Source organism: Diuraphis noxia, unplaced genomic scaffold (genome assembly GCF_037042655.1).
Source record: "Diuraphis noxia isolate RWA-SAM2 unplaced genomic scaffold, SU_Dnox_SAM2 contig0001, whole genome shotgun sequence".
NCBI classification, from domain to species: domain Eukaryota; kingdom Metazoa; phylum Arthropoda; class Insecta; order Hemiptera; family Aphididae; genus Diuraphis; species Diuraphis noxia.
In genome coordinates this window covers 78,904,908-78,919,575 of record NW_028301711.1, presented here as the reverse complement: position 1 = coordinate 78,919,575, position 14,668 = coordinate 78,904,908, and the positions used below count along the sequence as shown (strand labels likewise).

The following is a 14,668-nucleotide window of genomic DNA, read 5'->3' as shown; positions in this document are numbered from 1 at the left end:
CGCGGATTGGCTTTATGAGTAGATAATGAACTTATTGGTTCTCAAAGTAATAGAAACTAGCTTGATTTACAAGTAGGTATACTTATTGCTGAATATGACGAGTTTTTGAAAAAAACATATTCAAGAAAACGGTAATTGAGGAAGTGGCAATACTAATTTTTATCTTCAACTGTTTATGAAGAGTTAATACAATGTATGTGATATCAAGTATTTAACACTATAGTTTCACGTATAACAAAATCATATTACTATTCTATATCTATAGATTCAAGGCCTGAAGAAGGTCATGTCGATCAATTTTTAGTTTTTTTTTTTCTTTGGAACAAAATGTTAATTTTTTACTGCTAGGTAGGAATTTCAAAAAATCGATTTGCTCCAGGCACCCGAAAGTGTAAATCCGGCCCTGGAATCAAAACCGGATGATAATTGAGTTACTAAATTCAGATTATTTAGTCGATACATAGGTACATATCTAACAACTAATATATGTGAATCATTTCATACACATCTTCATTCAAGTTTCAATTCAACTCACCCCAATTTACATTGCATCATTACAAAACTAAAAGAAGTACAAACAGAAACGTACATTAAGATCAACAGCCTAAATGTACCATTTCAATTTCAAAATACAAAGGCTAAAAACAAAAAAGAATTCTTAGATAGAACAATTATCACTTGTGGTTGTGTCCTCTGGGTAATGCTAAATCTAAATGGTTCCCAAAACTATCATGAGAAATTTATATTTTTTTTCAGACCAAGTTTACACGTCTATCATTTTTAACTGAAAAAAAATCAACTATTTAATTTATAAAAATATATAATATTCTGTTAAATATTACAATTTTGTGGTCAGTAACAAATCGTCACGGTATAACGTTTATACACGAACTTTCATACAGTTTTTGCATTAAATTTAGTATTTGTACTTAAGTGTAAAAGTTTTAGCAATCGTGTTCTACCCAAAATGACATGTCGACAGAATATATAGTATATACAAACCATGGATGCCAAACTACGGATGGCGCCTGAAAGTTTTTATAATAATAGGTAGCCTATATTATTCTTCTTCCTGCTTTATATTTTATTTTTCAATAAATTGTGTTTCTCACAAACCTATTTCGCTGACCACCTCTTATAAACAATATATTTTCATATTATACTGTAAATGACATTGATGTTTGGGTGTCAGAAACGTATACGAAATAATAATCAGACTGATTAATGACTATAGAGTCAACATTATACTTTAATCGATATAAGTTGTTTTATTTATAAAAAAAATGCATTAAACAATTTAAACTTCTTAACTGCAGCAGTATAAACACATAGGTTTGTGTCAACCTACTCAACCTACGATATCCGTCGCAGAGGTAGCTATTGTGTTTAAATCTTCGGCATCCATTTATTTTCCGATATATCCTACACCTGATTGTTTTACCTGAAATATGCAGGGAGGACGTTTGAAAGAATTTCGTAAAAAAAAAAAAAACGACATAATGTTCATTTACGATTATTATACTATTCTTTATTACACATAAAACATTCACTTACACGGTATAATAATATATATTATAATTTCAATAGTGTTACACACTCGAGTAAAACGGTTTAAATATTTACAAATCATACGAGATATATATATAATATGTAGGTACGACAGAAAATTCAAACATATACATATTATAATAATTATTATATTTAAATTTATATTTTTATTATTATTATTATTATTGTTTTGTTAAAAATTAAATATAATAATTAATATAATAGCGAGATATATGATTTAATAGAAAATATCTAATAATTATAATAATATAATATAATAATTTACATAGACGTATCGAGCCACGTACGGTAAATAATTAAATAAATAAAAAAAGATTTCTAACGATATTTACAGCGTACGTATAAATAAATAAAAACACACATAACACATTTCGCGACAGCCATCTGCAGAGCGAAACGCACAATAATAATAATATAATAATAAGAAACATCTTTGGTTACCTAGTTTTTATCAATCCATTACACCTATTCATCTATGTATATCTAAAATGCAATGTACATTCATTTTATGTATATAATCTTAATATGTTATGTGTGTGTAAGTAATTGAATAAGCCAATAAATACGAATTCTAAAATGTTTTTTTTTTTATTATTATTTTTTTTTTTTTCGTTAATGTGTCAAAGGAAAGAAAAAAAACCAAAAATGTATAATATAATAATGATGAAACATTATTAAATATAAATAATAATAGTTATTGGTAACTGCGAGAATTTCGTAAATATAAATCATATTGATCGTTATTGTAACAAAAACGTCATTCTTGCTGTTCGTTATTGCATACCAACCAATGCGTGACTCTATTTCAGGGCTACACACCAATGAACTGACTCTACAGTTGACAACAATTTCCGTCAGTCTTAATAGATATTTAGATTATATTATGAGAATAAGTTTCCATGTCGCGTAGTCTACCTGCGTACGTAGACTAGAGTAGTTTTTGTAACGATTGTGATAACTAATAAAAATTACAACTAACACAAAATGAACGAATAATTACGACTTCTTAAAACGCTTTTTACATTTTTTTTTTTTGGCAAACCGAAGAATATATATCATAATACATAATAATAATAGTGTACAACTGGAAGAAACGAAAAAAACACGACGAATTAATATTCTAATAATATATTGCACATAAATCTCGCGGACCTCACCGCAGTACCATCAAAGCCGGTCGTAAAGATTGTGGGGGTGGAGGGGGGATGTTTTTCGATTCCCAGGTATTGACGATATATATTTGCACGTAAATCGGAAAAAAAGTGATTAGAAAACGAAAAAAAATGTCAGCTCCCAGACACGGGTTGAACGCAAAGACCGGCTTTTGAAGGTGATTGATCCTGCAGGAGGCGTGCGGAAAGAAAAAAAAACGGGTATTAAAACAGGACTTGTTCGCGGTGTCACAAACCTATACCCAATATAATACACCCCAAAAAAAAAAAAAAAAAAATGAACTATGCAGATTGTCCGACATCGGTAGGAGGTAAGCGGTAATACAAAATACATATTATTATTATTATCATCATAAATATTAAGTAGTAGGCAGGTAAATATATAGTAATAGTAATAAGTAGTATAATATAATAATATATATAACATAATAATAGTAGCTTCCGGTGGATAGATATTATATATAAACATGATACAATATATATTTACAAAACGGGTTAGGACAAGGGGCGGGGGGGGGGCGTTAGGGGATGACGGGTGGGGAAATTTGTACAGAAAAACACGGTCAGGACGAGCGGAACGGATTACGATTCGTCGGCCTTGACGGCGTCGAATGGCGAATACCTGGCGACGGACGGCGAACGGCGCTTCTGGTACTTGGTGGCCGACCTGCCGTCCACGTCCGGCGATGGCAGCGACTCGGCCGACGACGAACCGCCAGCGCCGGGTGGCGTTCGCGCGGGACTGTACGCCCGGTGGTGGTGGTGGTGCTGCTGTGGCTGGTGCAACCCGGCGCCGTGGTGATGATGGTGATGGACGACGGCCGCGGCGGTGGACGACGACGCCGCCGATGACGACGACGACGACGACGTGGACGACGTGGATGGCTGAGGCTGTTGTTGGAGAGTAGGTGGCGGCGGTGGCTGGAGCGACGAATGCGGCGGCGATTGCGACGGGCCGGCTGCGGTGGACGACGAAGCCGCGGGCTGTTGCTGTTGCGGCGGCGGCGGCTGAAAAGCGGTGGCCGCAGACACGTACCTAGGGTATTGCGACTGCGGTGGCCACGTGAACATGGATGACGGGTGCGGCGGCGGCGGTGGTCCCGGGTACGAAGATGCCGCGGCTGCTGCCGCTGCAGCCGCAGCGGCGGCAAAACGCGACTGCGACTGTTGGAAATGGTTGCCGTACACTATGAGCGAGTGCATGCCGGCTGCAGCGGCCGCTGCGGCTGCGGCCGAGTGCTGGTAGTGCTGAGCAGCCGGTCCACCGGCGCCACCGCTGCCGTCGCCACCCGACTGTGCCCTTCCGCCACCGGACGCCGCGGCCGCGGCCGCCGCGTTGTTCAACATGTGAAACTGAGCTCGAGCAGCGGCCGCGGCGGCCAACATGAATCCCGAATTGCCACCGCCGTTGCTTTGCTCCTGCTGTTGCTGTTGTTGCTGGTGGTGGAGGTGGTGCTGCTGCTGCAGCTGATGTTGTTGCTGGTTCAGTTGGTGCTGGTGGTGCTGTTCCATCGCAGACTGCTGTCCGGGGTGAACGCCGCCGTCCTGCGATGACGGCCAGAACATGGGCGTAGCTGCTCGGCTGAGCAAGTGCTGGTTGTACTGATGTTCCAAGAACATCAAGTCCACTGGATCTCTGCAAAATGAAATGGACATCACGTGTGATTATTACATAAGCTCGTCGAGTTATTTTACTGTGACGTTCAAACAAATAAATATCACTTCGTTAGGGTAAAATTTCAAGTTTTCAGAGTTACTCCAAAAATACACACACACACACACACACACACACACGTCACATGGAAGCAGGGGCGTCATTTCAGGTTTTTTTTTTTGGGTGTGCAAAGTTTCAAGCAGGCCATTTTGAAATTTCACCAGGCCATGTAAAAATATAGATATACATACGTATCTATATTATCCTGCATTCAATTATTTCCATACATTATAGACCGGTTATTACAATTTGATTTTAATCATATAAATAATTGTGCATTCTTGGCTCGTGCATTATTTTAGGCTTCAGCAAAGCGCAGGCCAATTGTAACATTCTAAAAGTAAGGGTGCAACCGCACCCCCCCCCAAATGACGCCTCTGCTTGGAAGGGACTAGCGCGCAACGAGGGTGGGTGAGTGGTAAAATCGTCGGTGTGAGGATAAATTCGGATATGAAGTATCTACTGCACAAACGGCTTTGCGAGAGGCGTGTGGGGCGTCATCGAGATCGCCCTCGGTGTAAAAATATCTCCGCTGCACATCACACCGGAACTGTGGTGCACGCGCATCATTATTAAAATATATCACCATCACAGACATATTATTATTATTACCAGGATTGTGCCTATAGTTACGAGAGGGCAGCTCATTATTGTTATACGTCATGTGCGCAGGGACACGCGGGTAAGCCGCGTTCGGCGTTGTCTCGTCGTATGTGTCAATTATTTATCGTCGTCCTACAACGGGGTGTATGTCGGGCTGGGCGGCACGTGTCAATTTGTCGACTATATCGTTAGCCGAACCGATAACAACACGTGTAGATGCGTGTATAACGTCGGGTTACAAATCCGCCGGAAGACGCCGTCTGCGATTATATTGATAACAATATCGAGTGGCGCCACCAATCGCGTGTATCAATATTATTGTAAACATACCCTATTCCGGAACTCCATTCCTACTACTTTTAATTGCTCGATCAGAAAATTAATGAAAAATGTATTGCCCTGAACTGTGAATAAAAGCATACAATTACTGAGATAAACGAAACAAATCTCGTAAAGCTATATAAGCCTATAAACAAGGTCATCGTCCTTTTCTGTATTACTTTTATCCATAAAAATGCATTTTTAAATTATCCAGACATTGTTTAGCATTACATTTTTGGTTATATTGACTACTAAATAACATTTTATGGCACAGACGAATTTATATATTGCATACCGAACGCGTGTAACAAATAATATTAAATTCAATTTATAATAATATGATAAGCATTATACGGTTTTATTTACCAACGCCATCGCCAAAATTGAATATATAAATTAAGGGTTCGGTGAAAAGTCGCGGTGACAGTGGTCGCATCTCCGGATCAGAATTTCAAAAAAAAAAGTCTCAGTGTCGCACCGCTGCAACATAAATAATAGGTATCTATACCTACCTATATTAAACGCTGTCGGTCCGTTCGTCAAACGGTTTGGTAAAAAATTCGTCGCGCCCCTCGCGGGCGTAAATAGGCCACGACGTATTATTATTATTTATTATTATTATTACGACGAGCGAGTCACCGCCGCGCCGAACCGGTCAGCGGAGGCGCGTGAAAACCGAGGCCGGCCATGATCCATTAGCAGTTGTTATAACAACGTGCCGATGGATTTCGTCACACAAACACGCACACACAAGCTGTGTGCCGCCGGCGGACCGCGGGAGCTTAATAATAATAAAAACGAAAAATAATAATAATAATAATAAAAACGAAAAAATAATAACATAACGTCAAACGCGGTTCGCGTTGCGCCCGGCTTGTTATTAAAATATTATTATTATGCATGTCTGAGAGGTGCGAAGAAATTTCCAGCCGACGACGCGTCGTCATCGCCGTCGTATACGATGCATCTACATGGGTTTTTGTGTGTGTATAATTTACGCGGTGGACGTGTTAAACACTACACGATAATAATATTAATAATAATATTCCCGTTGAAGAAGTATAGGTGTACTAGCAGAGAGTGAGTGAGGAGTATAAAAATATAATATTATTGTGCGTTTAGACGGAGAGAAAAAACACGAAAAATTATACACGATAATAATAATTAGAAGCCGACGGCGATTTTCCGTTTGCCCCGGTCAAATTACCGGTTTTAATAACATAATATAGTAACGATATCGCCCCCCCCCCACATACATCACTTGTGATACCGATCGGCGGTGGCTCGGACATCCGAAACAATAGATCCGTCGATTAATTATTATTAAAGCGCTTCGCGATGATGCGCACCGTTCTCACAAATTTTTTTCTCACCTTCGCACAGTTTACGCCCACAGTGCGCATAATCAAATCGACCGCCTCCGGCCAAGGTTTTTGAAAAAAAAAAAAAAAACCGCTTTGAAAAACAGCCACGCGCCGACTACCGCAGAAATTCTCTATATAGTTGGCTCGTTGCGAGGGGTGGTGGGGACTTGATAGCGTTGTCACACTGTCGTCTCATTTAATTAACTACATTGACGAATTAACCAATCATACGTATTGGAGTACAATTCGAGGAAAATTAACTCCTGGGTGGAAATCCCATCTGCAGGGGGAGGGTTGAGATTGGTTAGAACAATTTTAATTTTTTTATTGGTCCCCATCATTTACCGTCTAGAATCGGCATTATGTTTATGATTTTTAATGTATCTTGGATCGCACCTGTATCGGAAAAAATTAAAATTTTTTTTTATATGTAATATAGGTAGTCTATAAAAACTTATGTTATATTTTGAAATTTTAGATACACTTTGAGCCGTATACCTTGTGGGCTTGTACGAAAGTGGCCTTCATCTTCATACATATTAAGCTCTGCTACCATAAAATCAGAGGTTAACTGCGTGTCAAGTTCAACGCACAAAAACAGAGTTAACCTAACCCACATTGATAATACTTTAACATAAATGATAGATCAACAATAAAGTAATAGAACGGTTTTCAAAGAAAATTAACATTATATTAAAAATAAATATATATTTTTTTTAATTAACACCTGAAACTATTTTACACGGCATAATATCTTATGTAACCTACTTAAATGGATATACGCTGCAGCTTGTTTTATTTTTTACACGAAAAGTTGTTTTTATTCGACACATGTTTCCTTAAAACATAACTATTCATAATTAATACAATTAAAAATGTTGTTAACACGATAAATTGTGCGCATGACTAAAATATTAGCAACAAAGCTGCACAGTCAAACACTTCCCAGATCATTATTGAGATAGTTGGTTGGTTGACGGTTTTAAAAAACAGCAATTCATTATAATATGGTAATAATCGTGAATGTGTGAAATGGAAAAAAATTTTAACCTCCGTCCCGACAAAAAACTACACTATATGACTGAAATTCCAGGACAATGACACACCACCAACTTTCAGTAAAACAGCGAAAATTCAGATTCAATAGAATATTATAAAGGTGTGATATTTAGTTTAATAGTATTCCTCCGTGACAGAGGTATTTTCAATTCCCATATCTCCGCAAGACGGAGGTTTTCAGGATCGCGGACACTGAAGCAAAGGGAAGGGTTTCGCCGTAAAACGTAATAAATAAAAATAATTATTCTATTTATTATTATTAATACGTATACACACCGGGTATATATATATATATATATATTATAATATGCGGACGTAATCGTTTTTATAAGCGGTTGGTATGCGGTAGGTACATACTTATACAGTGGATATACCTACCTACCGCCTACTGTTATTATGTTATATTGTACAGGTTAAGGCATTGGTATCGATGTGTGCACGGCAGTAATAAAATATATATACATCATTACCAACGAATAATACCTATGTTTTATAATGAAATGAATCGTATCCCCCGCGTGGCCGATCGCTACGACGACGAGAAGCGATAAAACGGACGACGACTCCCGCGTGCAGCAGCAGCTGCAACTGCATTGTGGCGGTGCAATACACGATTGCGCACAAATTTCACGTGCACAGTTCAAAAATTATCATAGACTGTTTATTATTATGTACGGTTATTGGTTTTATTTCATAGTTAAAAATACTTTTAAATAAATAAAAAATATCGTTTTAATGAAAACATACATCACAGTCATGACAAAACGAATCAATCACAAATATTCGTTTGCATTCAAAAATCGTTGCCACATGCACATATAATTACGTTCATCACTTATCAGTTATTTCTGTCTGATTAAACTCTTCCCGTTCTACTTCCTACTAATTGCATACTTAATGATTTCCACGGCGTTTAATATAAATATAATAATGATACTAATAAAATAATGATCCTATACTACCTATTATAGTTCCCACTATTAATATTGTCTATACACAATATATAAGACGTGTTCGATAGTTCGATTGAAGCTACGACCAGCTCTATGGCTAAAATACAAGCGTCTATTGTATGAGATTTATACATTTGAGTTATACCTGCGATTTTAAAATTACTACATCTCGACGACTATAAAAAGCAATTAATATTTTTATTAATTTATAATAAAATGGTTGTTATTTTTATTTGTACGCGACAATGGGATGCTTAATGTAGGTATGACCCATCAGGTACCTATCTCATATATTGTAGGTGTGGTTGTTATTGGGTATCGGTATCTCCCAGTGGTTTCTCCCAAGGTTGGCGTATCGTCTGGTCAAAACACGTTTTGTATTTATCACTAAAAACAATTAAAAATCACGTGTTTATTCCACTGTTAAAATGAAAAACACAAATTTTGTCAGTCTCGATTTGTCACTCATCCCACAAACAATCGACCTGTAAAGGATATTGTAGAAAAAAAATAATATGAAGCTGCGTGTATAAACGCGAAGGTAATAATGTGTAGATAGTACACTTTGTTACTATACCTATAGATTTAGATTATATAATTCATCTTATATCTACACCTATCTACCTGGATAACACAACAATTTAAAAGTTCCCACGAAAAACTCCACAAAGTAAATGGAGTTCGTCACTACAACATCGGCAAGAGATCCACAAATCTGAGATCCCAATGAAGACATCTCAACCTCAGATACCGATCCAGACTCATAGCTAACCAAAACTATTATACATCATATAATATTATGATCTGTTATCTGTAAAATAGTAACATTGTAAAAATACCAGGTGTATTGAAACAGTTATATTAATAAATAAAATAAAAAAATTTCATTTTTGTATTTTTTGCGTTTCGACCACCGATATTAGAATAATAGTATAAAATATAATAATATCACATAAAGTGATGATATCAAAATATTATCATTTTGAACAATAACTTCAGAATGGTTTTGTGGAAGCTAGACTGTCGGCGCGTATTTTTACAATCATAATACAATCACACGAGTATTATTGTCGAACTTGGTGAGATGCATGATGGGCACTGTCGGTACCACAAGGGAAGAAGTCAACCAACACGTGAGATGACCATTATTTTGATTATTTTTCGGATTTATAGTCTCTTTTTTAACGAACTCAAGTTTTGCGGTTGTCCGTTACTATAGGTATATAATATATTATTATGTACGTGAGGCCCGAGAAATTAAAATTAGTTGAATCTTCGTCGGCGCTGTACGCTTACTGTGTAACGGTGCGCTGCCAGTGCAGCTATATTAAATATTTGGAATTGCGCCGTTTTTACGGACGATAATAATTTAGGAAAACAAAACACAAAACCCAGTAGGTAGTCGGTATAATATTATTGCGAGCGTAATAAGAACGTTCGCACGAGTCGGACGGGAGTGGTAATAATTCAATTATTTAAACGACGTTTTGTCCTTGGCGATTTTACGATTTCTTTATACCTACCTGCCTATCTATATATTATATTGTACGTGCATATTATACGTCGAACGGCAGCGGTATCATTTATTCACATACAATAATGTATAATAATATATAGGTGGGTACCTACACTGCTACGGGTATAATGATAATATTATACCATATATCATGCATGCACCGTGGGTATACATCATATTATTATGTGCATTATGTACGACACCGCCGTTTTTGTTGTTACACTGTGTATACAGTAATACGATTTCGACTTTTCGGCGTGTGCAGTATTATACGCGCTCGAGAAGGTATCGCTTACACCTGAATAAATAGTTTGATAAATTATTGTTATCGACGTGTCGAAACCGCGAGTGTAATATATTATCGCGTACCTATTGAGGTCGAATCGCTTAGCCTTCGCCTAGCTCCTACATATTATAGTATCGCATCGTTATAGAGTAGTAATAAAATGATTTTATATTCAATATACGTGTGCGTCTGTGTCTCGGGATGGTGATTTATTTTCGAAATCGCAACGTATCGAATTTTATTTTATAAACCGTAGATGTCTGTAAAATCGAGATTTATATTAATTATAAATCATGTAAGTACTCAAAATTAATTTTACAAGTGCTGTGGTTAAAACCAATAGAAAATATAATCAAAGCAACATAACCAGAAGAGCGTACGTCTGTTGTCAAACCTATTTATGACAAAGTTTTTGTAAAATTAATGAACATAACTACAAATCGCAACAATTTTTTGTACTCAAAACTTATCTTGTGGCTTGACTGTCATTTTTTTATTAAAGTGGTATTGATTAGTGATTACTGATTTACACTTGGTAAATTCCTAGCTAGTCGTATATTATTGTATATAGCACAAGAAAATATAATTAAGTCTCTCACTCGGAACGTGCACAAAAGATAATAAACCGTCACTGCGATCATAGGACATTGTGATTATTAACACATTATTATTATCGTAAAAAAATTTTTAGATTTAAAGATGACAGCCGCTAGTTGGTCCCTCATATCTCAACGCGGTGACGTCGTTCAATGCATATCAACTATACTGATGTTGGCCGCAGATTCGCTCAGCAGCATCCACATTATTAAAAGGTACAGTCGAGGCATTATAAGCACAGGAAATGAAATGGAGTTTGCAAGTGCATACTCGATGTACGCTGGCGTTCCGCCTTCGAATGTTGGTTCTAACGATGGTGAAACACGATTTCACGTTCTCAAGAAATTGATCCATATAACGTAGGTATACCAAGGAGCAGCCGCTTTGGTGACTAATTCAGAATTGCAAAGTCTCACCTAACCTAACCTAACCAGGAAAATGTATACATATATTTTCCTTTTTAGTTTAATATAATATCTAATTTATATTTTGCATATGTATGGCCATGTAGTCCATCTGTTACCATCTAAAAGTGATCTAGTGAGTGCGGGGGGGGGGGGGTACTGGAGTCTCAAATCCTCCAGTAACGCTCACTAACACGAGAATCTATTAATGAGAAACTGAAAACTGAAATTATTGCTGTTACTCTATTATATTGTTATTATTTAAAAGCGGTGTTGACTACTCCAACGATAATTTTATTCGACTTTCTTGCACCTGCTTACAACTCAGAGCACGCATTACTGCAATAATTACGGCACTATGAGGTAGATATAGGTTAGGTACATACAGGTGACTTCTAGTGCGCGGTCGAAACGGAGCGTAAAAAAGAAGAAAATAATAATAATATAATTCTATTAAGGATATAGTTACGCGACTATATTATTATTGTGCGTGGTTTTTCCTCGCCGTCGTCGTTTCCGACTCGCAACACTGACGACATTTCCACGATGACTGGCATGGTCGTGCGTCCGTGTATAATCTCTTTTTAATGATTTTCGTTTCGGAGCAGTACACAGAATTATCGTGGAAACCATCACCCGGCGCTCACTGGGTCCCAACCCGACCGACAGTCAACTAGGCGCATTACCTGGGATATACTTAAGTATATTATATGCTTTATTAAAAAAAAAAAAATAAAAATAATAAAGACGTCGTATATATTTCTATTACGTATATTATACTTCAAGCATCAGCTGCTGTGGTCGCTGACGCGATGAAAGCTGAAAAATGGTATATAATATGTATCTTTTTATCCCAAGCGAATTAATTTTAAAATTATGAATAATACAGTGTGTTGCAAACAGTGTTAAAGAAATCGGTTGTACACAGCAGTGATGGCATACGACTCATTCTATAGACCAAACTTGGACTCACTGTGAATTCAGAATACGTGTTTTTGTTAATGATACGATATATACCTATATTAAATATTCGATTTCTACCTTCTATGTCTTATGTCATAAATGAATTACTACAAGTGCGCTGGTATTTTAGGTCCCACTGGAAACGAAGAAGTAAAGACAAACCTCATCGTTATAATACCTATACAAAACTATTAAAAAAATATTGAAATAAAATTCCCATATTAAAAGCTACAAGAATATATTAACCTAGTTTTAAAGGAACGCGTATCAATATAAATTGTAATTCAAAATCGGCAGTAAGTGCACACAACGGGCGTATACAAACTGCGATCAAAGCGAACGAGTTATTTATCGTAACACGTCGGTTGAGTCTATATATGAATATAAAATTGTTTATAGATTTACGTTTTTTTTATACACAGTTTAAACGCAATTATTATCGTGGTACGTTGATCGACCTGTGCATGATGCGGTTCTGTAACGATATAATATACAAGACGATAAAGTATTGTGTGCAGTTGTATTTCAAAGCGCATATGGCACATGGCCCTATACACAGCTCCGGTCTCGAAAACGTCTAAGAGGGTAAAACACGTCGAGTGTACGATCTTGCTAATGGACGAACCCATATATAGATGTATCTATTATACAGCGAGTATCTACTGCAGTAGGGTTAAAAGACGATAACGAAAAGCCTGTGAAACAGTGATCATCCCATCAAGACGAATATATATATATAATAATATATATGGCAGTAGATATATATAATAACATGGATATATAGCGACGCGTAACCTTTTAGACCGATGCACAAAATGTTGATATAAAATATCTTATGTACGTGTATAAGACTGCGTGCATGTGCGGGGCGCAACATCATTATACTATTAAAACGATATTATCAAACAGTATGGTGCCTATGGTTTATGGTTTTATCTGACGCCCGAGCCAGATAAACGAGCACGGCGTTGAAACACATTTCATCCACAGCGATTGGCTTTTGAGAGTAAAACGAACCTGTGGTGGTATACCACATTAGCACGTGTGTAGTAAACAAGTTATTATATGGTCATGTGCGTAAATGTCATCTATATTAAGTGTAGGTGTTGTGTTACGATATTATAGAAGCTGAATGAATTTGTCATGGAAATTGACATACAGAAATTTATATTATTATGACACAATTATTTATTTTTATTTTTTTTATTACATGAGAATCTAAAAATGTAAACTACAATAGTTTCGTTATAGTTAGAAGCGGAAATATTTACATTTTTGGAGCACATTTATGATCACAAAATTAATAGTATAAAATACATCGACACTGTTGTAGGTACCTATACTAATATAGTGTGTTCAGCGAAACGGGCCCTGTTCAAACCGTCTGGAATATTGAATATTAAATATTAAGAATTGAAAAATCGAATATAATATATAATATGCACGCAGGCACCATGCTCGTCAATCGTGAACCGCGGTGTTTCTCGTGTGTTGTCGGGCCTGCATTATTATTATTCTATATTTATATGGGAAAAAATCCAGGGGAAAATAAGGGAAGTCAATAACTTCGACAACACACAGTATTACCTAGTATAGCGATCCGACATGAATGGCACCACACAATGTATATTACGCGTATACGATCGTGTGTCTGTCGTTATACGGCTCGAGGGGAAACACGCAATGGTTTCGTTTTTTTTTTTTTACAAATAATACTATTTTCGTTATTTGTTACAGAAATTATACTGCGTTCACGCGTTCGGTTTTGACAGACTTTAATAATTGATACATACATTTACGTACTCACGAGAGAACACACAAGTGTGACGTTATTGGTAGGTAAATTATAAATTTAATATAATATATTGGCATATGCGTCATATTATATTATATATTGTACGATACAATTGCGCGGGCGATATATGCGAAAAAAAATGCGTTGCACATACCTAGCGTATAATTTAATCATTATAAATTAATAGTAATTAACTAATAAAACAAAACACCTCAACTTAACATCCGGTCGGGTTAAATTCGGTGGATACGACCGGGCAGGGCTTATCCGTATCCATCACTGCGCTATACGTCTTGTACGTGGCGTATTTGATATACACACGCAAAAGTTCCTACTTAAATTCATATATATA

General features: G+C 36.6%; 1 protein-coding gene across 1 annotated transcript in view; it reads right to left on the bottom strand.

Annotated features, from left to right (window-relative positions):
• Positions 1-2,082: 2,082 nt before the first annotated feature.
• The window catches only part of LOC107172139 (uncharacterized), a 56,960-nt gene continuing 44,374 nt past the window's right edge, over positions 2,083-14,668 (bottom strand). Inside the window, exon 6 of the mRNA XM_089216673.1 lies at positions 2,083-4,377. Coding sequence (XP_089072799.1) covers positions 3,324-4,377 — 1,054 coding nt within the window. The 3' untranslated portion in view covers positions 2,083-3,323. The remainder of the gene's footprint in view (positions 4,378-14,668) is intronic.